The 27,205-nt window shown below is 34.7% G+C and overlaps 1 protein-coding gene across 1 annotated transcript in view; it reads right to left on the bottom strand.

Annotated features, from left to right (window-relative positions):
• The window catches only part of LOC111143396 (sperm associated antigen 16), a 1,010,144-nt gene that overhangs the window by 506,910 nt on the left and 476,029 nt on the right, over positions 1-27,205 (bottom strand). Inside the window, exon 11 of the mRNA XM_022497105.1 lies at positions 7,800-7,943. Coding sequence (XP_022352813.1) covers positions 7,800-7,943 — 144 coding nt within the window. The remainder of the gene's footprint in view (positions 1-7,799; positions 7,944-27,205) is intronic.

Raw genomic sequence — 27,205 nt, 5'->3', positions numbered from 1 at the left:
GCTGATCATAGCAAATTTTTGCCAGTGTTCTCTCTGCTTTTATGGAGGAGGCAATTTTTGAAGGTTCTTATTCTGCCATTCTAGGAGTGCTTCCCCTTATGACTGGGTCTTTGAGTAAAATTTATTCTCATGGTAATATTATTCAGAGAAGATTTGATATTTTAGGGGTTTGATGGCAAATGAAGAATATTAGGCTTGAGGTTCTTTTAATAAAATAATCTCATTTATAATGAGGGGTACGCATCTGAGTGTATATGTGAAGTTTGTGAATATAGCCCTATTAGGAGTCTGAAAAACAGTGGCCACAATCTTGGTGCAGCAACTTCAATTCTGTTTGTTCTAATTAAGTAAATATTAATTGATTCCCTATAAAGTTTCAATAGATATGTTATACCCCTGGGATACAAAGATATAGGTATGATACAGACCCTGATCTTAATGAACCTATAGTATTCCTTGGATTTTTTTTTTTTTTTTCTTGCTAAAACAAGGTAGAGAGGCCAACAGACCTGGAGAGAATATTGTTTTAAGAAAAAAAGAAAAAAAAAAACAGATCTAGGCAAAAATCTGCCAGGAATACCAATGATGCTACTGTTACCAAATGCTTATTCTAAGCCCAAGACAGCAAAATGTTCTATATAAATGTTCTCATGCAGCCTTCATGTAAACCTAAGAAAGTAGGTTAACCCCTTTTTCAAATGAGCAACTAGGCTATCAGAGATTAGATAAAATGATACAACTGTTTCACTTTGGTTTTTTTTCATACCCAACTTGAAAACAAGTGTGACTTTAGGAAGTGCTTCTTATGTAGAACCACATCCTGCCATTTACCTGAGGAGAACCATTGGGCAGTGTCTTCAACTTTTCACTGAGCTGTGACACTGTGGGAAATAAATTCCTTCCTACCTTCCTTCCTTTCTTCCTTCCTTCCTTCCTTCTTTCCTTCCTTCCTTCTTTTCTTTCTCTTTTTTCTTCCTTCCTTCCTTCCTTTCTTTCTTTGTTTCTTTCTTACTTTCTTTCTTTCAGAGGTATTTATTTATTTGACAGAGAGAGCACACAAGCAGGTGGAAATGTCAGAAGGAGAGGTAAAGAATCTCAAGCAGACTCCCCACAAAGCACAGAGCCTGATGCAGTGCTTGATCTCATAACCCTGAGACCATGTTCTATGTCAGAATCAAGAGCTGGATGCTTAACCAACTGAGCCACCCAAGCACCCCAAGTATTTATTTTCTTAACACTTTTCTTTAGGATGATCACATACTACTTTAAAATTGAACAAAATAATTAAATAAGTGTGCTATTACTTCCAAAGCTTATCTCCTTCACACAAAGATAACTTACTGTATTAAGAAGGAAAGCATAATATATACCTCTTCAAAGAATATAAAGTAGACCATTATCATTTAACAGGTATATCTCAAAATTACCTTGGTAGAAATCTACTTGGTAAAAATCAAAGTATCTACATTTAAAGCCCAGGAAGAAGCGGGACATTACAGTCTTATGAAAATTATACATTGACTTCTTCATTATGCTTTGAAATCTGAACTCTTGACTCCATGTTTCCAGTAAATAAAAAGGTTATTCATGCTTTAAAAAAAAAAAAAAAACTAAATGATATACTTATCAAGGAGCTTTCACACTATGGTTTTAGGCACCATATAAGTACATAAACAGATAGTTTGTACAGGGAAGAGAGAGTATGAGGGATTTTGTAGAGTCCTGCTTATTCACAATTCATAAATCAGCTTATAAGGGTAGAAGTTATGTATAACAGGATACTGTCAGGTCTATTTCTGCCTCAGGCAATGAACTCAGGAAAAAAATTCAGCATTCTGAAATTGTGTAAACCACTAATCCCAAATACTTTCATTTTATGGAGATATTTGGGAAGATACATGCTGTTTCATGTAATAAGCTCTGAGCATACAAAAGAAAATGCAACCCCAAGCATCAGAGAACTGGACATTGTATTTACCTCAAAACTACCTCACTGTCATTGTATAGTTCCCTGGTATAGGAATAGAGTAAATAGTATATTATTAAGGTAGCATAGTATATTATTAAAGTGGCATAATGTGTGTGTTTCATTGATCTATTAATATTAACCTGGAGATTGATATGCAACTCTATGTTTCAGTTGTCCAAAGCTAGTCTAAATAGACCAAGAACAATAAAACATACCTGTGGATATAGGTCAAACACTATATGCTTTACTTTCCTCAAAAACAAAATTAAAAAAAAAATTTAAAAAGCTTTTGTTTTTGGTGTTTCTGGCCAAAAGAAATTTTCATCCTAAAACACAATCTGAAATCTAAAAAACAGAAAATATGCAAAATTCTTTCTTTCTTCTTTAAAAGCAGAATATGGTAAGTTTAATGGTATAAGTTTTAAAAAAACATTTATGTTTTTTAAGTGCTAAGAGTAGATATTCATACATCTTTTCACACTAATTAGGTTTATTTTTCAATTTGTAACTGTTTTGGTGTTTAACTTGGTAAGAACTTCAGACATGATGAAATATGGTTTGACAGTGTTTTTCTAATGGGGCTTGGTGAGCCCCAGACATCGCAGCATACTCTTCCTTTCTTATCTCACTGTGTTTAAGGCTACCAGCTTTATAAAAAGTTTTGAGTTATCTCTAAGTTCTCAAAATACCTATCAATGGATAACAAATAACATTAGGTAACAATTACTGAGCATATATGTATCGAGCAATAGTATTTGTGTTTTTAATATACTACAGCATTTAGCCTTCACCATCAGCCTGCAAAGTAGGTATCATCATTAAGCCCACTTCACAGATGAGAAAACTGACAGGACTTGTAAAGGTGAAGCTAAGAGTCTAACATGAGGAACTGAAGCTGATTCCATGTGTCAGTGGTTTAGAGTAGGATGTCTGACTTGCACCAAAGTATGCTTGGTTTCTACTTTGTGCCATCATACATTTTACTCTTCCAACAGTGCAAAGGCAATGCCAAGGCACATGCTCTGCATTGCTCCACTCATTCACCATTTTCAGTAACTGACGAGTCTCTTTCACAGCTAGTGCCTTAGTCTACCCTGTAAATGCAGAGGGTGCTTACCTTACCAATGTAAGATTGCCATCTAGTGGTAAATATGTACTAAGAGCCAGTTCTACTGTGATAAGTTACCCGTCATTCCTAAAAATTGCCTTGATACACAAATCCTGCTAAGGAACTTAGATACAAACAAAATCAAGTCCACTGTAGACAACTGATGGTAATGATTAGTGTGCATATAGTATTACTTTGAAACAATACAGCCTTTGGGAGACTGATCCTTTGTGACAAAAGTTTTTAAATGCCATCGATTGTACAGGCTGTATAATATTGGCCCAATGCTTATAATTAAAAGTTTTCCACATACGTTTTCTTTTGTAAGTTACAAATATGTTAGAAAATGCCAGTGTTCAAGCTGTTTTAATAAAAAATAATCATTATCATTAAAGGGAAGAAAAATATGTACCTAACATTTATTGAGAATAAACACCAGCAAGTAACTAAGCTTGCACAGATACATGAGAGCCTGGACAGGACTTACTCCTATGATTTTAGGTATTTTAGGTATTCGAGGTTTATTTTTCCCCCTTTGCCCTATTACCTGTAAGCACCCATTCCTCTTTTGATCTAACTCCGTGACATCCAGATTCTAACTTCACCTACCAGATTTTCTTAGTTTCCCAACTGTTCCAAAATCCACTCTCCTTGTCAATTCCAACACAAGAGGCTAAACATTATTTGCAAACAGATATGTCTTAAGTACAGATGCTATATTTTTATCCAGCTGTTTTAAAGTAATTTTCAATATTTATCTACTATTATAACATACTATAATGTCCTCATAGTTGAATCACTTATGTTTTCCACACTTCTCAAATACAAATCTTATTTGGTTATTGTATCCTGATTTCTTAAAACATATGACTGAATTCCAACTTCTACTTTCTCTTTTTAAAAAATTTTGCATAATTGTAAAATGGGCCTATAGTTATGGGGGGGACTACATTTGTTCAGTTTAGAGTTATGTTTTTGCTATCTTTTAAAAACCATAATAAAATTTCCTTACTTTCCTTGTCCTCAAAGAATTCCTTGAATCTAAAAGTTAATTGTTTTTTTTTTAAATAAAATTTTAAAAACGTAGCCAATAGAACTGCTCAACATGGGAATGCAAGGTAAAACTTCCAGAACCTTTTTCTTTCCATTGCTATTAATCTACTCTGAGTTTCTATTCCATTGGTTCAGTGTTGGTAATGTTTATTCTTATAGAAATCTATTATTTTAACAAAAGATCCAGACGTGTGTGTGCGTGTGTGTGTGTGTGTATGAACCTCTGTGGCTTTAACTCCTCCCAAATCACGAAGGTTTCTATTTGCTTCCTCACTTTTATTTTTCCACCAGTTTTTTGAGGTATCTACTTATATTATTATAGTTTCTTATTTTACTATTTTTTCTCAAAAAACCTGTTAGATCAATACATATTCACTTTTTAAATTCTAATTTAATTTCTATTTTTCATTTATTCATTCTTTTGTTTTTCTATAGTTTGCTGACCAGCTGTGGTTTTGCATTTGAATTTACAATTCACTTATTTTCATTTCTTTGGTGTGTGTTTAATAATAAAGCATTGAAAGCTATGAATTTTACTCTGACTACAGCTTTGGTTACATCTCATACATTTGGTAAGTATTGTGGTAGTGATTTTTACCAGCTAGGTAGTGACAGTTTACAGTTCCTCTATGACTCAATATTCACTTATTCACTTTTTAATAATGCAGGTTTTATTTTATTTTAGCTATTGACTTATTTTCTTTTATTATTAAATCTTGTTTACAAATTACAGATCGTATAACTTCCATTCTGAAGAACTCATTTACATTAAATTTTTGGTGTAAGATTTATATGTTTTAAAAAATGTAAAAATAAATGATTTCAAAGAATCTATATTTTCTCTTCACAAAGTATGAAGTTCAACATATACTATTAAATACACTTACTAGTTTATTAATTCCACTAGTTCCATTGCAATTTTGTTTACATGGTTAAAAACTGAGATAATCTTTGACTCTGATGACTATGGTTTTGTCAGAATCTTCCTGTACTTACCAGATCTTTTGCTTTATGTATTTCCACATCGTATTATCTGAAACCTCAAATGAGAAGTCACCTTCTCATTTTATTTTTTTCATCTGTCAATCCTTCTTTGCCTAATAGTAATATTACTATGACCGTTGTATTTGTTGCATATGCATTGAAGAGGTCTACTACGGCAAGGGAAATTGGACAACAAAGACTAATTTGGGTAAGTCAGGGTATATCACTCTCATATCACATAGGATTGACCTCCAAAAGAAATTTTGGTTATGTCATTGTGGACGAAGAGACACTGCACTGAATGTCATAGTAATCAGGAAGACATCCAGCTGGAATTTACATAAGTTATAGTTCCTAGTTACACTTAGGAACAACTATAATTACAAATTAAATAAAGAAAATGTACAAGTTTCTTTTCTTTTTTTTTTTTTTTTTAAATTTTATTTTTTATAAACATATATTTTTATCCCCAGGGGTACAGGTCTGTGAATCGCCAGGTTTACACACTTCACAGAAGTTTCTTTTCTTTTATGAAAAGCTCAGGGATCAGGTATGTGCCAGTATATAGTGTATCCACTCTGAGCCCCTTCCAAGGGAGCAGAATCAAGTTGATCCCACATATGACTCTGAGAAGACTATAACTGCGATTTCTATCCCAAATATAAAAGACTTTTTCTTGTTTCTAACAATTATTTATCATTTTTCATTAATTCCACAAAAAGAACAGTTGCTATTCAGTATCTCTCACTTAAAAACATTTAAGGTTAAATGTATTTGTTTCTCATTATTTTTATCCTATACATTAGAAAAAAAAAAAAAGAGTGTAGCTGCATTTTACTACAATTCTGCCAAAGAAAATACTGAATGTAAATTCATATTATGAGTGAATAATGATGTATTTCACCTCATTTTAATTTCAGTAATTGAGTGGGAAAACAGGAAGATCTATTAAAAGGACCTGGTGCTGGTCAAGCACTAATGAGAAAAATCTGAGTCACTGGCTGCCATGGTAACAGGGCATTATGTAAATCTGATTAGCATGCCTAGCAGCTACAAAAGTGATAGACTATACTACTAATTGCCTTGTCTCTGCTAGCAAGATGGACTTTATGTTCCTAAGGGGTGAGGAGTGGCATGAATTTGTTTATCTATATACGAGATAGGAAATGCACTACATGTTTAAAAATTAAGTTCAGACATTACACTTTGAGGAGCTTTTCAAAAATTAAAATACATCGGCTCACTTTTCTCATTAACTCACAAATTTCTGAACAATTTATTTCTATTCAATCTAATTTCATTGACATTCAATAAGACAAAGAGTTTAAAAAGAAAGGGAATTTTCTTAAAACATGAAAATAGATCTATAGAGTTCTCCTAAGAACAAAATTTTCCTATGGAATAGTTTAAAAATTGTACCAAGAACTATGAGTCTCCAAGAGTACCTAGACCAGAGAGTATTAGAGCCAGATGCAAGCGTATTTACAAATGTTAAATATGATAAACAAGAGACTACAGTCAGGATTGGGGGTAGGAGTTGCCCCCAGGAACAAGGAACAGACCTTTTTGCCACTAGGAAAAAAAACGTATCTGTGTGTTTAACAATGTCTTTACTTCTGTGCCCTTGGCCTCTGAATATCAAAATACAGTGAAGTCTGCAATTATAGGGCTTGATGCTTTCACTTTTGCTTTGTTCTCTTTAATATCTTGAGTGTCATTAAATTTTTAAAGAAATTGATCACTGCCTTCTGATCCTTTTTGGTAGATAACTTAATTCTAGGAGGAAAACCTGCAAATTAACAGAAGCAAAGTAAACACTGGCAGGTACTCTTGACTAGAAATCCATGTGCCTTGTCAGAGCTTGTGTCTACAAGGAGCATTAATAGTGCTTGTCCTGGGATACTTATTACTTTTGTTAAATGTGTCAGCAAGTGGACTAACTTTTACATCTTCCAAATATCAAAAGCTGTCAATCTAAAGTCAATATAATGAAAGCCAAAAAAGCATTTATCTACATGTCTCAAAATTCAGTGGAGAGTGTGGGGTTCCAGAGAGAAAAGCAGCATCAAAGCCAGCAAAGTATAAACTTTCATTTATACAAGAAGACTAAGTCCTAGAGATCTATTGTATAACATAGAGTCAATAATATTGTATTGTATTGTATACATGAACATTTCTAAGAGGGCAGATGTTACATTAAGTATTTTATAATAAATATTAACAATAATGTGGGTGGGAGGAAACTTTTGGGGATGATAGGTATATTTATGGCATAGATTGTGCTGGTGATTTCAAAGATGAATACTTCAAACTTACCAAGTTTCATGCATTACCTCTGCACAATTTTTTGTATGTCATTCATACTTCAATAAAGTTTTTCCTTTTTTTTTTTTTTTTAAAGATTTTATTTATTTACTTGACAGACAGAGGTCACAAGTAGGCAGAGAGGCAGGCAGAGAGAGAGGGGGGAAGCAGGCTCTCCGCTGAGCAGAGAGCCCAATGTGGGGCTCGATCCCAGGACCCTGGGATCATGACCCGAGCTGAAGGCAGAAGCTTTAACCGACTGAGCCACCCAGGCACCCCCAATAAAGTGGTTTTAAACAAAAGCCAGTAGAGTGACAAAACAGAGTAAATAAGTGTGTTCCCGGAGAGAGCAGGCAGGTTCAGGGAATTGTGTGTACTGACCTGGGATGGAAGCAGCAGTTGGAAAGCCAGTCAGTGTGGCCAAATCCTGTAAGAAGCACGTTGCCTTTGGGGAGCCCCACCAACTTCCAGAGGCGGTCCTCCCCACAGGTGACCAGGATGTCTTTGCGGGGGTGCATGATGATGCTGCACAGGGAGAGACAAGAAAACAGTGTTATGGGGAGATAAGAGCAAATGGTTCCACATTTTGAATAAATGAAATGACAGTGGTTATCCCATTTCAGCAAGGCAAGACCGCTCACAGAGTGTTGGCTCAGGAGTCAGAAGAGCCAGGTTCTACATCCTGCCATAGCTCTAATGCTTACATTTTTCTGATAGCCATCAATCTAACCAACTTTGCTGGATCTCAGACTCCTCCTTTGAAAAATAAGATGATTGGTTAGGCAAATATCTTAATCCTGACTTGAAAACCATAATTCTGATTTTCCTTTTACAGAGGAAAAGTTATGCCAATGATAATTTAATGTTAGGATATTTGGACCAGTAGCCATGCTTTATTATAGAAAATCAAGATTCTTTTCAGACTACAATGTATCTTAAATCAGACATTATCCAGGAAAAGATCATGAATCATAACCACATTATCACAGCTCTATAACAAATACTATAAATGAAACATTAACTCCATGGCCCACTATCTATACAAAGTGAAGAAGCTCAAATTCTAAGCTAATATGCCACTTAAATTGGCTTCAGTCAATGCACAGTACACAAATTATGGTAATGAATTCAGGATGCATAAGGCCATTCCCACGCTATAAAGGCATAGAGGGAAATGAGAAAGAAGTATGTAAAATTAATGATTAACACATTAAGCAGTATTATTTGAACTGGGCTATGATCATTGTGGCTATTTAAATATTGGAGTTAAACCATTCTAAAATCAAGAGTCTACAAGGTTAATGCCTGATATTTTACCTATGGCAATGCTTTAATCTTATTTATATAGAGTTTCATCTATGCTTTACAATGTAATAGGAACAAATGTGCCCAATGTTAAGCACCTATTAAAATACCAGCCTATTTATTACCAACAAATTGTTCAATTTCAACACAGCCATCTCATATCAAAGACATAACATATCTACTTGCCCATACAGTGATGTAAAACAAATAATGACTTAAAAAATAAAAATTACACATTCATTTCTCCTGCAGTCCATTCTATGAATGGCCTTGTTCTTTTCTTCTGCAATACAGAATTCAGGAAATCAATTTCTCTATGACATCATGGTCTCAGCCCACACCTCCATCATTAACTCCAAGGCTTACGGGAGACCAAAATTTTCCTCATTATGGATCCCTTCCAGCAATACCATTAAATCCCAAAATTTGGGGCTGCAAAATTATGTCCTTTCATTAGACCTATATAGTTTTGGGAAATCTGCTGGGGTCAGTCACTGTTGGAAATGTTCAATTTACAGGCATGTAATCACTACAAGCAGGACCTTCTTTCTAGTGAAACACTGCCTCACTTTTTCTCCAGCATTCTGCTGCTCAAAATAAACACAAGAGGGAAATTAGTCATTTTGCAATTCATCACAATGTTGGTTTGTGACTTTCAGAAGGCCAATTCAGGAAAGGAATTTATTACAGCTCAAATGTGGTAGAGGATACATTTATAGAACTTAATTAGAAGAAAAATATGATGAGAGGTAAAAAATGTCAGATTGAAATGAATTCTATATTCAAACACATATAAGAAGGCAAACCAAATCCTTGAAGCTACTGAGTATGATATATGTTGGCTCAAAGCTTTCTTGGCAGACACATGCACACTTGGCTAGATGATAAATTACCCTCTTTAAGTAAGATAACTAAAATCATTGATGTCTTTACGGACTTTGAAAGATAAGTTTCCAAAATGACTTTTGTGAGGGGAGCTAGTTGTAGAAGTTAAAGAGAAAATATAAACACAAATTCATTGGTAGTTAATCAGTTTTGGAAGTGTTTTTTCCAGACTTTTCTGATCCCTTCTACTTTGGTGCCTCCTCCAAACCACCTGTAGTGTCTGCTTCTACTTCGTATGGTCTGATCCTATCATCACAATTTCTGGTTTCTTTGCTCATATAAACCTTTTCTAATAATAATTCTTTTTTTTTCTTTTTAAATATATCTCATCTATAAATGAGCTTTCTTCATATATTCTGGACAAATTTCAATCAAACACAGATACCCTATTTTTTAAAGAATATATGTTACTTCATCCATGAATTGGTCTTTTTAAAAATATTTATTTATTTATTTATTTGAGAGAGAGAGAAAGAGAGAGTACATGAGCAGAGGGAGGGGCAGATGGAGAGGGAGAGGAGAAGCAGACTTCCTGCTGAGCAGGAGCCAGACATAGGGCTAGATCCCAGGACTGTGAGAACATGACCTGAGCCAAAACCAAGAGTCAATCACTTAACCAACTGAGCCACCTAGGAACCCCCATGTATGAAATGGTCTTTAAGTGAACAGAAATATACCCAGAATACACAGATGAGAATGTTTCATAACAATCAATCAATCAATACTTGTTATTGAATTAGTCACTCAGTAAGTATATCTGCAAAGATGGGGTCATAGTGATAAAGACCCCCAGTCAAGAGTAGCAAATCCCAACTCAGATCACTCTGTGTGGAAGATCAAGATTGGAAACACAAGGTAAGGGCCATGGACCAGAAATACTTCCAAGATGCGTGAGTTCAGTATTATTACCAACTCCACTGTGAAGCAGTGGTGTCTGAAATCTTCCTCCTCTTCCTCACTAGTTAACAGTAATGACATCTAGCACTACTTGAAAACCAAACATGCACCAGAATTTGTACTAAATGTTTACTTCTCACAGGTGGACTAAAAGCTCAGGAGGGCAGTAGGTTAGTGCACCCACTATACACTCAGCCCCAACAGTGGCTGGCACATGCATAGGAGCTCTTCCATAAATGCTTGTCAAGTATCTGAGTGACTGACGTCGGTGCTGTAAGTTTTGTTATTTTACAACTAAGTGAACAAGAGGTTGAGATATTATATAAGTTGATCAAGTTCACATTCAGTAATGGATGGATGCTGACTTTGAACTTAGGATAGTCTCATGATTCTGGGGTTTATGAAATTCACAACTTCTACTTAGTATTAGTCTTTCATAGTTTATTATTTATATGTGTGTATTTTAAACATCAACAATCCCTATTACAGAAATTGGTGATATTATCATTTCCCATAAATGCTTAAGTCATTTAGTCACTATTAACACCGAGTTAGGGGTGCCTAGGTGGCTGGGTGGGTTAAAGCTCTGCCTTACGGCTCGGGTCATGATCCCAGGGTCCTGGGATTGAGCCCCACGTTGGGCTCTCTGCTCAGCGGGGAGCCTGCTTCCTCCTCTCTCTCTCTCTCTCTCTCTCTGCCTGCCTCTCTGCCTACTTGCAATCTCTGTCAAAAAAAAAAAAAATCTTTAACACCAAGTTAAAGAACTCATCTAGGAACTGTCAGTGTATATATCAAAGCTGGGTACCACTTGACTGTGAGTGTCTTAAAGGCTTTGGTGGACCCTATCATTTACAATTAAAATGCTCGGGTGCTGCAGGGGAAACCAGGGGAGTAGCATTCTCTAACAGTCCTGTCTGCATTAGGCCTCTGTCCTAATGTATTATATGTTACACTTACTAAGATCTTTATTAAATATCTTCTCTTGTGCTATTATGAGCCTTGTATTGTGCTTCAAGATGTCAGAGGACATTGAGTTTTTATCTACCTATTTTCATAACATTCCATAATGAAAAATGTAGAAGGATATTTTAGTAAGCATTGATTCCATAGGCTTTTAATTCATTGAGAATTTCCCCAGTATATTCCACTTTTATCATTCTGGTTATCTCTGAATCATTCTTTTGAAGAAGTTGAAGAACAGGAGAAATAATGAGTCAGTTTCTGATAACAAAATTACAAACATTAACTCATTTATGCTCATAATGCCCTGAGGAGTTAGGTGAGTCTACTATTATACCCATCTTGTAGATCAGGGAACTGGTACACATACAGGCTAAGTGATCTGCTCAAGGTCATGAAGCCAGGAACTGGCAGAGTGAGGACATGAATATAAGCAGACTGTCTCCAGAAGTCACATCTCTTAGTAGAGTGAGCTGAGAACCTCAACTGCCTTTTCTTTTTTTAGATGACAATGGGGCAGAATCCAACCCTAAATGTTGTCTTATTTCTATCTAAAGAATCTATGGAGATGCACCTTGAAGTTTCTATCAAACTTTTTTTTTTTTTTTTGGTCATTTTCTAATGATGTTTGAAAGGCTTTAGTTACTGTTGCTTGTTATTTTCTGGAAATTGGACACTGGTTAGGTTCAGAGTGGTGGGGAATGAATGAACAATGATTGAGAAAGAAGTACTTATGATCTAAAGCAGATGTTGAATAACTTTTACTCTAAAGGTCCAGATAGTAAATATTTTAGGCTCATGAACCATATGGTCTCTGCTCTAACCACTCCACTCTGCCATTGTAGAATGAAAGTAGCAATAAACAAAACATAAATGAATAAGCAAGGCTGTGTTTCCATGAAACTTTATTCAACAAAACCTACTTTTGGGCCCTAGTTTGTCTAGTGCCTGATCCTGATGTAAAGCATTTGCACAGCATGAAGTAGCCTAGTGTTTAAGCGAGTAGGCTCCAGAGTAAGATGTGAGTTTGAACTCTTGCTCCAGTGTTTACTTGCTAGGCATCCCCAGGTTCAGTCACTTCACTAGCTTTTTCCTCAGCTTCCTCATCTGAAAAATGGGAAGAATATAGTATTGACCTCATAGATTTGTTTTGAGAATTAAGTAAGTAAATGCATGTACGGGACTTAGGATAGTGGCAGGCAAGTAATGAACTCAGTGAACACTATCACAGCATAGACAGAATCCCTAAGGCCAGCATGCCTAGATTTGAATATGGGCCTACAAATTCCTTAGTAGCTAATTACATTGTATAACCTCTCAGTCTCAGTTTCCATATTTGTGAAAAGGAGGGAATTATAAATCTCATTCATAGAGGTGTTGTGAGGCTAAAATAAGTTGATATATGTAAAGTGGTTGAAACAATATCTGAACATGGTCTCTCCACTGAAGTTAGCTATTATTATTATTCAAAACTATTGTACATTGTTATAACCCGCCCCTTCATGTAGTTAACTTCTATAAACCATAATGCTTATTTTAAAGAACATGGGTAGTAAAATTAGTACTTAAAATTGTAGATATTTAGAAATGATGTTTCCATATGGCTTTGACAGACATTGGCCATTGCTGGGGTTTATTTGATGTTAAATCATCTGGTGAAAATGCAGCCCCCACACATAATACTTTCACAAGTAAACAATGAAGTTTTGTGGTTCTTTATTTCATGACATGACTTTTAGAAATGCATTGAGGGAAACAGTAGATAGTATGTGTACCCTGACTCCTTATCTCTGTCTTCACATATATAACTGGCACAAAGTAGTTGTGGGTCATCTGGGAAAGCCTCTGCTAGGCCCTAGGCATCCTCAGATAAGAACAGTACAGTTCTTCTCCCCAAGCTCTGTCCACAAACAGGTGTCCCTCTTGTAACCATAAAATGACTTTGCTTCTCAAAGTTGTTTTCCTGAAGTTCTAATTAATAAGAATAATGAGCTCTTACTTAATATCTTCCTGGCACCTACCCTAAGTGCCACAAAGTCATTTTACTTTAAACTTTGAATATATGCTTTCTGCTTCTCTTTAACTTACTATTAATTATAATTACAAGATTCAAAGACAAAGGCCCTGTCACCTCATTCCCAAGTTAATAAGCTTGTGACTAAGGTGGAAATAGTACAGGAAAACATCTTAGGGATTTAAAAAAAGAAAAAAAAAATGTGGATGAATGCTAGTCCTGCTTCTTTATTAAGTCATGTTCTGATGAAGTATCCATAAAATGTTTTGTTAAACAATATCCCAGGCAAGTTACATAAAGTATTATATTCTGTAGGAGATTCTTCTTTTATAATAGGACATATTCCTTATAATAGACCACATGATATATACTTCAAAAGCTCTCCTCTCTAATTGAAATTGTTCTTTCCAGTAGTGGCATTACACAAGAATATTTTGGAAGGAATATGTGTAGGTGTATGGAGAACACTATTAATTATCAGTAGAGTCGGTGACATAAGCACCACTGTTAGACTTTTCAAAGAGAAGAATATTAATCCAAAAAAAGATTGTCACAGGAAAGACTAATTAGATATCCCTGTCTACACTTTGGGTTATTCAGCATTGTAAACGTTTCCTTCACTTCAGTTCACAGGCTCTAATTATTTCCAAGACAGAAGATGCACCGTAGTTTGAAAAGGAATCAATATCAAAATGTGTGCCCCATAAACTTTGGGTGACCACTTATTTACTTATTCTTAAGGACAGCACACACTAACACATGTTTTTATCCAGCTTACCAGAACAAATATATATAAAAGACTTGTCTCACTGTTACACAGCCAATAATTGCATCTTATAATTAGACATGCTTCAGGATTTACAAAGCACTCTAATGTGCAACTTTTTTTTCACTATTTTGACAAATATGTATCAAAAGCCTATGATGCAGTATGCAAAACAGACAGGGGCATCACCCACATTACTTCACTCATTTACATGTGAATGGAGGGAAAGAGTAACAATAAAATAACTGAACAAAATAATTCAGCTATGAGAAAAACATAACAAAGTGATATGGCAATGATTTGGGGAGTGAATGTGATTTTTGATGAGGTGGTTAGGGGAGTCCGTTTGATCAAGATGTGACATCAGAATGGCAAGAGGCTGAAATCAGAATGGCAAGAAGGAAGAGACATCTTTAGGATGATTTAGGAGTAGGTACAGGTGACTGCATGTGTAAAAGCTCTTGGCTGAAAGGAGTTGATGTATTCAATGGACAGAAGGTAAGAGCGACTGCAGAGAACAGCAAGGAGGACTGTGTTGAAGGTGGGTGGGGAACAGTAGAAAGACAAGAGCCAGATATAGGCTGAGAAAAGAAGAGAAAAGTTTATCCTAAGATCACTGAATGGCTTTAAGTAGGAGACTGGTATGTGGTTGGGAAGTACTCAAAAGCTCTCTCTAGCTGTTACGTGGAAAATAAGAAAGGAAAGAGCAAGAGAAGAAACCGGGACATTTAGCTAGAAGTATACAGCAGTAACCTAAGAATAATGGGCTTAGATCAAGTTAACAGATAGCTCCTCATTATTATGACAGATATCACTTTACTATATTAACAGTTTCATCATTATCTTTAGAAAGAGTCAGCCCATAGTTATTCTCATCAACAAAGGATATCAAGTAATTAAATGTACCTTAAAAATGCCAAAGTAAAATGGAAAAAAGTCATAAAACAAATATGTGCACAAAACAATTAGAAATCTGTCAAAATACGATATCAAGTCACATTCACTTTCAGAAGTCAGCTAAGAAAATGTGAAAATAAAAAATCTTAATACTTCCCAGTCACTTTAAGTTTAAAAACTGTGATATCATAGAGTTTATTCAAAGCTAAGTCAGATTTATATTGTCAAGGTCTGGAAAGTAGCATCTTCCTTTCATTTTTACTAAATAGGTGGGGCATTTTCATAGTTTATGGATTTATTAATAATGCCCTGGGAGGTAGCCAGAAAAGCTAAATTCTTTTTTTATTTTTCTTCTTCAACATTCTTTCAACTTTATATGTACAATAAATTTGGAGTATGTGGCATACCAAATAATATTCCCTTTGTCCTGCTCCCCGGCTGGTAGTGCTAATCCAACCATCAACAGGTAAGAGGCAGGGAGGGCTGGGTGTGTGCTCTGGGTCATCAGTGGTGAAAGGCCTTCACCAGGGACTTTGATTGCACAATAGATATTCAAAAGGCCATATACCAAAAGAACAAATTCAAATACACTTTTTGTAACATCACACATATAAGGAGTTCATAGACTAAACACAAATCCTTTTTAACAAGATGTAAATTGTCTAGCTTTTCTCATCCCGTGTGAAGAAGCAGTTCAATACAACTTTCCCAAAATCTTTGTCTTCTTTGAATTACATGGCACAAATGCATACTTTTATTTTTTTAAAGATTTATTTATTTGACAGAGATCATAAGTAGGCAGAGAGGCAGGCAGAGAGAGAGGGGGAAAGCAGCCTCCCTCTGAGCAGAGAGCCTGATGCAGGGCTTGATCCCAGGACTCTGAGATCATGACCTGAGCCGAAGGCAGAAGCTTAACCCACTGAGCCACCCAGGTGCCCACAAATGTATATTTTTTTTTTTAAGATTTTTTTTATTTATTCATTTGACAGAGAGAGTGAGAGAGAGATCACAAGTAGGCAGAGAGGCAGGCAGAGAGAGGAGGAAGCAGGCTCACTACCGAGCAGAGAGCCCGATGTGGAGCTCGATCCCAGGACCCTGAGATCATGACCTGAGCTGAAGGCAGAGGCTTAACCCACTGAGCCACCCAGGTGCCCCAATGTATATTTTTAAACTAAAGTATTAGTTTAATTTCAAATACAATCAGTTTTCTAGGGAAAGATTTGAGTTGAAAATCCAATCTTAGCTAATCTTAATTAAACTAAATCAGCTGCTTATAAATAAGCATAATACTATTTTTGTTATACTAATGTCTATAAACTAATATGTGTTCCATTGAGATTCGTAGATTTGTTTTAATATGAAAAAAAATTCTCCAAATACATAGGCAAAGGTAAACATTTTCCACTGATATTCAACTCAAAGCTCATTTATGAAAAGTCAACATATATGCAAATATGCAGCCTAATAAGCTTTAAAAACCAGTTGGACAGTTGGATGTCTGTATTTCACAGGGTGGAGATTGTGCCCATTGTGGTTAGTGCATAACAGAGGCCATTTCCCAAGTATCCTTCAAGAAGAAAATTCTTAAGGCATGGGGACCAGTAGCCTTGAATAAAAGCCATTTAAATTTATTATGTCTCTGCTTCACATAAAAAAATGTGATGTCATTTATTGTCTCTTTCACTTTATTCTTGTTTTACTTACCAAATAAAACAAATCTTAGGGATACTTTCAATCTGAATAATACCATTCCATTTTCTCCAAAAGTCGTTGAACTTTTGAATATATGAAAGACCATTTCAAAATACATACTTAACTAAATTAAATTTATAAACTCCATAGACAAAGAAAGCCAGGCCCTGCTAGTCAGGTAAATGGAATGAGGGAGATCATTAAAACAGGTTAACTGTTTCCAGATTTATGAAAATACCTCCTGGAACTTTCCTGTTACTTCAGCAGCTGAACATTTTATGCTACATAGTTTTATACACACTGTGCTTCCTGTTATGAAATTGCTCTTCTTATAGTTCTTTATGGTTTAACAGGTTTGAAAGTTACATTACACACTTATGTTCTTAAGAAACCCATTTCAATAATAAAGTTTATTTGGTTATTTCATGTTTCAGCAATTTACAAGAACTCTGTGTAGCTATGAATATAAAAAATTTCCATTTCACATCTTAGTATATTAGTGACACAGAGTAGATGCTTTTTTAAGCTACAGTCAAACATCCCCATGGTAAGAGCTCTATCACAAAATCTCTTTTTCAGGAGGAAATTTAAAAATATAACCTAGATATATAATCAAGGAGTAATTGGAAGTATTACTACTTAAGACAAGGAATTAAGGTAAATTTATATACTACAGTACAGAATTCTGTTCTGAACATAGCCAAATGTGTTAGAAACCACTAAGCCAGTGTAAAGATTATGATATTTAACTACTGACACATTTTTTGGTCCCTATTTGATAAATACATTAGAAAGCCAAAAGCAGTTATTTATGGTTGATTTATTATTGAAGAAAACTCAGTAAAATTCAGTACTTTTTTATAAATACATTTTGGAATTTAATGAACATTTTGAAATTATCATAGGTTATATAGATCATTCTGACATCTGATTTCTAGATCAAAACGCGTGCTAAGGTCTCATTTTATGTCAGAGATCATGTGGCAAGAGTGATGGGAACAAGAGAGGCCACCATCTCTGAGTTTGGTATTCGCTGTATGTAGCTGAGGATCTTAGAGGGGAAGCTGAGGAGCTGTAGTGAGTTAGCTCCTGATCAGTTTCCAGTGAGTAGGGGATGATGAAGGAACGAGAGTAAAATTCAGTTACAAAAACATTTCAATAAAGCTATGTAGAAAGCACAAACAAGTTCAATTCGGGGTTGGCAACCAGATGTATAGAGCCAAGAGTGATGGATACAATGAAAAATATAAGTTCACAGGGTGGAATTCGGTGGCCAATTGGACCCAAGTGAGAAATGATCAACACATAAAATGGTGGGGCTTAATCCCTAAAGAGGGAATGAGGTAGAGAGAAATAGGTCCAAACAACGACAGGTTAAGAAACAAGGAACAGACAGGAAAAGGGTCCTGATAATTTGCCATACAGTAGGGTGCTGTTGTATCTTTTATTCCCATGAATTTGTCTCTGCATCGTAAATGCTGCTGACATCTTCCTTTCCATGTGAAAGAAACAAAAATGAAGAAGTATGATATATTGGCTGCTTCAATATCCAACTACCCACTTTGGGTAAGAAAAGGGGACAGGGAGAGCAATCCCAGCAGCAACCTGCTGCAATCTCAGGGAGGCACTGGCCCTTGTTTTTACCTAGCCCAATACTGCAATCAGAGCAACTGCACAGACACTCAATTCCATGATTTATTACGTACCTTGACTTTGACCAGTTCAATGAAAGAAATAAAAGGTATGCACCATCCTCAGTTCTCTGAAGCACACAATTTAATCAACTCTTCTTTTTTAAATAACTCAAATTACTTTCTTTATGTAACATTCAATGCCTGCAACAGAGACTCTCTTAAAATTATTCAAAGCTGGGGTGTCTGAGTGGCTCAGTGGGTTAAGCTTCTGCCTTAGGCTCAGGTCATGATCTCAGGGTTTTGGGATCGAGCCCCGCATCAGGATCTCTGCTCAACCTTTCTGCCTACTTGTGATCTCTGTCAAATAAGTAAATAAAATCTCTTAAAAAAAAATTACTCAAAGCTTCCCTGCAATGTGGCTCTGACTCCACCTACTTTTGGCATTATATGTGCATGTGTGTTTTAACACTTATGTTTTATGTCTTAACACTTTGTTTTTTTATATTGTCCTTAGCAAGGAAAAGAAACTCACTATAAGAGCAACCATGGGTGGGTGATAATAAGTGTTTTCTGCAGTGTTTATCAAACCCTTAATCTTACTTATTCAAGCTTCCCCTGTGTCTAGTTGTCCTTTCTTTACCTCACTCATGTAGGTATAAGAATGCCTAAGAGTTTAAGATTCTGTGTTCTTGTGCACTCTGTTTTATCTCTCCTCAATTTAAGGTTTCAGTGACCTGTAGAACTTCATCTGATTTAATAACTTCACTTATTTTATTACAATTCTATTTGAATCTCCTCATCCTCTTATACAACAGATCAGTTGCTTCCACACCCCTCCCCTCACACCTTTATCAATATTGTTAATGCATTAAAGCAAAATTCAAACTGAAGGGGAGAAAAGAATGATGTGGACAGATAATCATGGGAAAAACTTTATTTTGGGTAAACTTAGGCACTGACAATTCTGAATACAAAGTCGCAAATGTATTAATAAAAAGACTCTTATTCTAGAACATTTTGCCAAAAGGAAATTATTTTGCTATAGCATGTTGTAAATTTGACAGAAATAGAAGGAATTTTATATGTCATGAGTATTTTCTTTTTTTGTTATAACAATCACAGCAATAGTTTAAGCAAAGCAGCTCTATATAGCAGTTACTCTAAATGTTCTGGCATCTGTATAACTGGACTTAGCATTTGAAAGACACCTAAGCCTCAGATTCCTCTTCAGTAAAATAAGAATAAGTGTCTTTAGCTCATATAGATTAGATTACATAATTCATAAATAGTACTTAGTGTAATTCCTGATGTTCAATAAAATTAACTATTCCAATTATCTTAAATAGCTTTGAGAGCTCCTTCTCACATAGTAGGTATTTAGTGAGTTATTGTGGTTGACACAATTGTCTCCCCAAAATGTCCATGTCTAGAGGGGGGTCATTTAAAAGACATGCGCTTTGGTTGACTCATGAGCTGGATCAGGCAATCACAACTTCCTCATCTTCTCTCCAGTCCTTGGAATGTGGGTTCTGTTTTCCTTTCCCATTCCCAGAGCTGCTCCAAGGACATAGCCTTGAGACAGTAATGTGAGGTTGAGAACACCTGCATGGTACACTTGACTGAACCAGGTAAATCCTCTATATAAACTTTTAAGATTTGGCAGGTGGGCTCAGGGATCCACTCGTATCGATGCCACTCAAGACAAGCCTTGTTATATAAGTTCCCTTGCTTATTAAAACACCTACCAACCTGGGTGGTCTGCCTCTTTCTTTTCTTTTCTTTTTTTTTTTTTAAGATTTTATTTATTTATTTGACAGACAGAGATCACAAGGAGGCAGAGAGGCAGGCGGAGAGAGAGGAGGAAGCAGGCTCCCCGCTGAGCAGAGAGCCGGATGCGGATGCGGGGATAGACCCCAGGATCCTGGGATCAATGACCTGAGCGGAAGGCAGAAGCTTTAACCCACTGAGCCACCCAGGCGCCCCTGCGCTGCCTCTTTCTTCAGACTCTTTTTGTCCTCTGAGTATGGGGACCAATTTCAGATTACACCCAGAAAACTTTAGAGGAGGTTATGAACCAACAATGTCCAAATCCCTGGAATCTGGGAGTATGCTTACAGTAAGAAAAGTACCTGGATGGTGGGTCTAATCTAATTACAGAAGCCCTTAAAAACAGGAAAAAAAAAATTGAGACAGAAGCGTTAAGTCAGAGAATCAAAGTATGAGATTTGACCCACTTTACCTGCTTTGAACTTGAAGGAAGGGGAAAATGAGTCAAAGAATGTGGACAACATCTAGAGATGAGAACTCTTCTCACTCTGGCAGCCGGCAAGGAAAAAGGAACCTCAGTTCTACAAGTACCTAGAACTGAATTTTGCCCACCATCTGAACGGGCCTCAAAGCAGGTTCCATGTCAGAGCCACCAGACAAGAACACAATCCTGCTGATGTTTTGATTTTAGTCTGGTGAGATGCTAGGCAGAGGACCCAGTGAGCCTGCCCAGACATCAGAAATGTATACTGATTAAAGTCACTAAATTCTGTGGTAATATGTGATAGCAGCAATAGAAAACAAAGTCTTATAGTGAATAACAAAGGAAAGTAAATTAAATTCAAAACATTATTGGTCTATTTCATGGAATATGAAGTTATAGTTTCTAATATTTTAAATTTAATATAAAGGGGTCTCACTGATTTAGAGCAGTAATTTCCAACAAAAACAAATCCATTAATATTTTATAATTATATCATTTTGGGTAAAATTAATCAAAATTCTAGATGGAACACGGGTTTTTTGTTTGTTTGTTTGTTTTTTCAGGGACTGATTTTCTTGGGCTTTTATCAGTCTTGAATCATACAAGAACATTGTAATTAAGTCAGAAAAACTGTAGGCAAAGAAAGGTATGTAAAATAAGCTACCTTAATTTCTTCCCCAATGCAACGTTAAAGTCCATCTTGTTCTAAGAGAAGTTTCTTAGGCCCTTCTGGCAGGTAATTTTAGTAGGTATATATACAAATATATAATATTACATTACTTTATACTATTCCATATTATATATACGTTTGTATGTACCAAATCCTCTCACAGCTTCAACTGGTTTTATCAGATTGCAAAAATATTTGATTGTCAATAGTAGATTCTCTTTTCCTAAAAAATAGGTATGATTTTTAAAAACTCTCAACCTTTTGAAGAATCATAATAATTTTTATATTTGTTTTTTGTTTTCATTTTATTTTTCTTTTCAGTATTCTAGCATTCATTGTTTATGCACCATACCCAGAATTTTTTTATATTTGTGATAGTTATATATTTTAACCTGTGAAAAATAATTAAGACATATTTATCACACTTAAATCATCTAATGACTATGTTTTGTGATGAATAGCTTTTTTCCCCCAAATAATCTTTGCTTATTCTCATTATGATGAAAATACATGACTCTAAATTTTAAAACTACTCTTAAAACATTTTTTTCTTTTACTTTTGTTTAGCAACATCAATAAAAGTAAAAATATAAGAATAAACTGGGTCTTTTCATATAGTTGCAACTTGACATTAATAGTTTCATTCCCTATGTCTCCAAAAAGAAGATGTATTATATATACATATACATATATATACAAGGGAATATTACTCAGCTATCAAAAATGAAATCTTGCCATTTACAATGACCTGGATGAACTAGAGGGTATTATGCTAAGTGAAATCCATTAATCAGAGAAAGACAATTATCATGATTTCACTCACATGTGGAACATAAGAAACAAAACAGGAGCATACGTGAAGGGAGGGAAAAATAAAACAAGATGAACTCAGAGAGGAAGACAAACTATAAGAGACTCTTAACTATAGGAAACCATCTGAGGGTTGCTGGTGGGGAGGACAGTGGGGGATGGGGTACCTGGGTTATGGACATTAAGGAGGGCACAGGATGTAATGAGCACTGGGTGTTATATACAACTGAAGAATCACTGAACTCTACCTCTGAAAATAATAATATACTATATGCGTATTATTAATTAAATTAATTGAATTTAAATAAGGATAAATAAATTAAAAAATAGTTTCATTCAAATTTTACATTCTTCTGAAATGTGTTCAGTTCTGTGTGACATAGATAAACATCAGCTCTTGAGATGATTGCTGTTTTCTCTACCACTCATTCTTGTGTTCAATCCCTTGGAAACATAACTTTGTAGTATCTCTCCCAACTGTGAATCTAGGCTTGACCCTGTGGCTTGCACTAACCAATGATATATTAATTAGTAAATGTGGCACACTCAAGGGGTCTGAAGAGTGTTTACATGATTAGGCTTGCTCTCTCTTTTCCCCTCTCATCATCATCATGAGAAGGACATATCATCCCCAGCCTGTTGGGGGATGAGAGATCCATGGAGCAGAGCTAAGATGTTCTGATTTTCATCCCATACCAGATTAGCTGCTCCACAGACATGCGAGTACAGTCAAGACCAGAAAAACCAACAACTAATTACGAACAACAGAATTGCCTAGATGACTACCTCAGGTGCCTGAGCATTAAATACTTATTGCTGAATATCAGCGAGGGCTTATGGTTTTCCTGCCACTCAAACTAAGATGAAGAAAACTACTAATACAGATGCATTATTTTATACTTTATACTGTTTGAGACATTCTTTTTATGAAATCAGGAAAAAAGCTTCTTTTTACATTTTCCCCACTTACTGCTATTGAAATAATGAAAACACTTCTTGCATAAATAACTTTGAATTTATTACTAAATTTTGTGTTCTTTATGACTAAGAATAAAATAATGACAACTTAAATATTTTTCCCACTTACTATCATATGTATTTGTTTTCTGTGACAGTTTGAACATAAAAAAGTCTTTAAGCTATTGTATAAATCAGAGCACTTAGAGTCATAGTCATTGAACATAGCCAAGAGGATTTCCTATTTGGATATATACCATGTTATATATGCATTGTGAAAAACACTGAATTCCAGCATCATACCTCACTGCCACTTAGTAATATTTGGGGAAGTTGCCCTGTATTTTTCAACTTATCTGTGTGGCCACATATGCAAAATTAGTATTTATTATTATATACTCTGACAACCATTAATTTGGAAATAGAATCAATTTCAAGAAGACTTATATAAGATATAGATGAATAAAAATTGTTTTTTAAAAAATATTTCCTATTTATTGTATTGCTTCCCCTTCATTGATAAAATACCAAAAACTTGATTATAGCTTTGAATATTTAAAACTAATTTTGAAAATAATCTCCTTCTTAGAGCCTACAACATACCTATAATCAGCAATTTATTGACTATTTAGTATGAGTTCAAGATTTCACTAATCAATAGAACAAGGAGAATATAAGATATCCTTCCTGTGCTACTGGATTTGTAATCTAAAGCATTTAATGTAGGTTTCTGAAAACTGGTAAGTACTGTGAATACTGTATAAAATGATTTTCAAATTTCATGTGAATTAATTTTTTGACCAAATAATCTTTTACCTGTTAGAAATTCCAAAACATTTTGCTGTAACTCCCTACAGTCTTGTTAGAAATCAGAGATAACTGAAATCACCACCTTCATTCCTTTCTATCAATTATAGTCCCTCTTCAGCAATTACCACAATTTCCTTGTTATTTTTGTGCTTATTTGACTTCATCTTTTCCATCTGATTTTTTGAATCTTAGTTAGGCTGAGACGGAATTCTTGCATTGGATAGTCTTCCCACCTAACTTGTCCCATCCATTATTTCAGGTTTCATTTGGTCATGCTACTGAGGTCCTGGAAATGCCAAGAGAAGTAGAAAATCCCTATGCAAAATGAGTGTTCCTTATTCTAATCCTCTATTCTCTGCCAGTCTGCAGTTTTGAGGACAGGAATTAGAAAGCAACTAGATGCTTAACCTTCAGGTTTCAGCTTTCTTATTCCTAATGTTGCTGCTACCCAAACCTGCTGCTCTGAACTATGAAAAACTTACAACTTTTATAAATGGCTCTAAATAATTAAAATTATTATAATTATCAAATAATAATTATTAATATAGTAATAAAATATTGTTAGAAGGAAGGCTGTCAGCAGGCCTTGTGTTTTTAATGAGCAATTTCCTTTAAGGCTTATACTTCTGGCCTCTCTCCACACCATCATTCATTCCTGAGATGCAGGAAAAACTTAATCTGTGTGGCCACGAGACAAGGCTGGAGTAAAGAGGTAGCTTTACAGTGCTCAGTTCCTTCTAGCTTCGGTCTCTTCTCTTTTCTGCTGTACTGAACACAGTTTTTCAGCTCTTATGTGTTGTATGTTGTTAGGATAGGCCCTTGTGTGATAGGTCAGTCATCACTCAGCATTACTTGTGCCCCAAACGGTTAGCCCATATGCAAGAGTGGAGTCATAGAAAGCTCACTATAGTCACATATCAAAATACCCATCTAATTTAACTTTTATCAGTAAAAGCTAGTATTTTTTTCCTCCATCTTTCAGAGTCCTACTTGGGTCTCAATGAGTTCTTGACTTGATCAAGGAAAAAGGATATGTATTGATATTTTCTAAATTCCAGATCTTAAGAAAAAGACATGCCATTAACATTTGGAAGACTAAAATGTCTTGTTTTTCATAATTGGGCATAATGAGTTTGATTCCAGTAGCAGCATCTACCTAGGTAGTTTCTAATGTGCCTTGTGCTTTTAGGTTTGCTGCTGCTTTTACAGACTTGTAAATGGTTCTAATGTGGGTCAAGTACAGGGATTAGTAACCACTGACATATGTGGTTCTCCATGACAAGCTTCATAAAATAATTTCTCAAACAATATGAACCATCAAACTCTAAAAATAAGCTTTTTTTAAAGAAATTACTCCTAAAAAATAAGCTTTCTTGAGATATATTAAAAAAAACAAGACTTTCCTTTCTAGAATTTTCTTAAGACTTCTAAAATAATTTTCTCCATACTTTAAAATGAATAACCTGGGTTACCTGTCTATATATTTATTCCCTCATTTATAGAACATGAATGTTGAGGCATTAAATAAAATTTAAATTAAAATACATAGAAAGCACTAAAGAAAGCATCTGTTGCATATTAGGTGTTCAATTATATGTTAGTTATTAATACTTCATTCATTATTTCCACATTTACAATTCACTTTCAAATTTCTCAGCAAATTAATTTCTAAATTTTAAACCAAATAATAATTTTAAATATCTTTTCCAATTTCTTTAAAAATATCTGAATTCTTCAAACTTATACAGTGTTTAATGTGGGACGGGGGAAATGTCAAATGGTTACCAGCTGATGTTTTAATGCTCACTGGAAATGTAGACTCTAATGGAAAAAAGTAACTGATGGATTTTTTGCTTTATTCTAACCAACCCAAAAAACCATCACTGTGGATCTTCTAAGTTAGTTTTTAGTCAAAGGCTAGAAAAGATCCAAAATTATTGATCAGCACTTTGCAGCCTGAATGTAACACAGAATTGTTGGTTTTCAATTCCCTCTTATGACAACAATAATATATCTTTTCCTTATCTTTGTCATAGCTAATCATGAAAATTACTAGCTTTAACAGAGTACAATGGTCAAGGGTAGGGATGAGTGCTATTTTGTATAAATATCTCTAATAATCTTAAAGTCACTTAAGGATTTTTTTTTTTTTTCAGGTAAATTAGTTTTGCCTCTCAGCTTTCTCTGGAAATAAAGAAAACTTACATGTTAAACATCAGGGGAATGTTTACCTCCCCATTCAATAGCCATTCAAATGCAGAAAGAGATGAGAATACTATACTAATGACTCCTTTTTCAATATGATGATGTTCCACAATATCCAGTTTGGATATTAACAAAATGATACTTTGGCAAATGAGATGTTAAACCTAATACATTCATCTCCTATTTCTAACAATTCACTTCCTTACTAAACTTAGATAAGTTTAAGTGCTAAGATATATGCAATGCAATCAGATGTCTAAATACTGATTGTATATATATAATTTTTTTGGTAAAAAATATAGACATATAATTTCTTACCATTAAATCATAAAAACAAAAACTAAAGAAAACAAAAGCAAGACAAGTAAAATGCCAAACAGTTCTGTGAAAAATGACAAGAGAATAAATCTACTTTTAAAATATACAAAAAACAAGTGTGCAATATATGTACCACAATAATAACATGCTATTCAGATTAAATTCTTAGTCCCTTACTTGCATTACTAATCCAGTAGATACTTCTCCATATTAAAGAATTACATTTGGTAAGATTCTGAAGCTTTGTGAATTCAGGAAAGAAAATTATAATCTTTAGAACAAAATTATTCAAAATCCACAATTTTTAACACATATATTATATGAAGTGTTATAAAGCTTTTAAATTTTGTTAGCTTTAAAAAATGGTTTTATGCCAAACACCTATTTTATAAGACTTTAGAAATGAATGTAAATTTTTCACTGTAAATTTAAAAATTATTTAGGAATTGTATTCCTTCCCATTTTGGCCAGTAAAATATTGTTTCTTACCATTAAGACAAGTTAGATTCTAAAAAAATATAGAGATTTCAGAGAAGATTTTTTTCTTATAAATATAACTTAGATATTGGTTGTATAAATATTTGTGACACTAAGTAAAAGCCCCCAAACAGTAACATACATAATTTATTATGGGGTTTAAAGATCTAATAATGCATGACTAATTTGGCACAATGAATGTAGTTACAGTTACAGTCTACAAGAAAGAGCAATCTCTA

Source organism: Enhydra lutris, unplaced genomic scaffold (genome assembly GCF_002288905.1).
Source record: "Enhydra lutris kenyoni isolate GAN:26980312 unplaced genomic scaffold, ASM228890v2 scaffoldscaffold1, whole genome shotgun sequence".
In the NCBI taxonomy this organism is placed as follows: Eukaryota; Metazoa; Chordata; class Mammalia; order Carnivora; family Mustelidae; genus Enhydra; species Enhydra lutris.
Note: the sequence above shows the minus strand (reverse complement) of the source record. Positions and strands in the feature narration are given on the sequence as shown.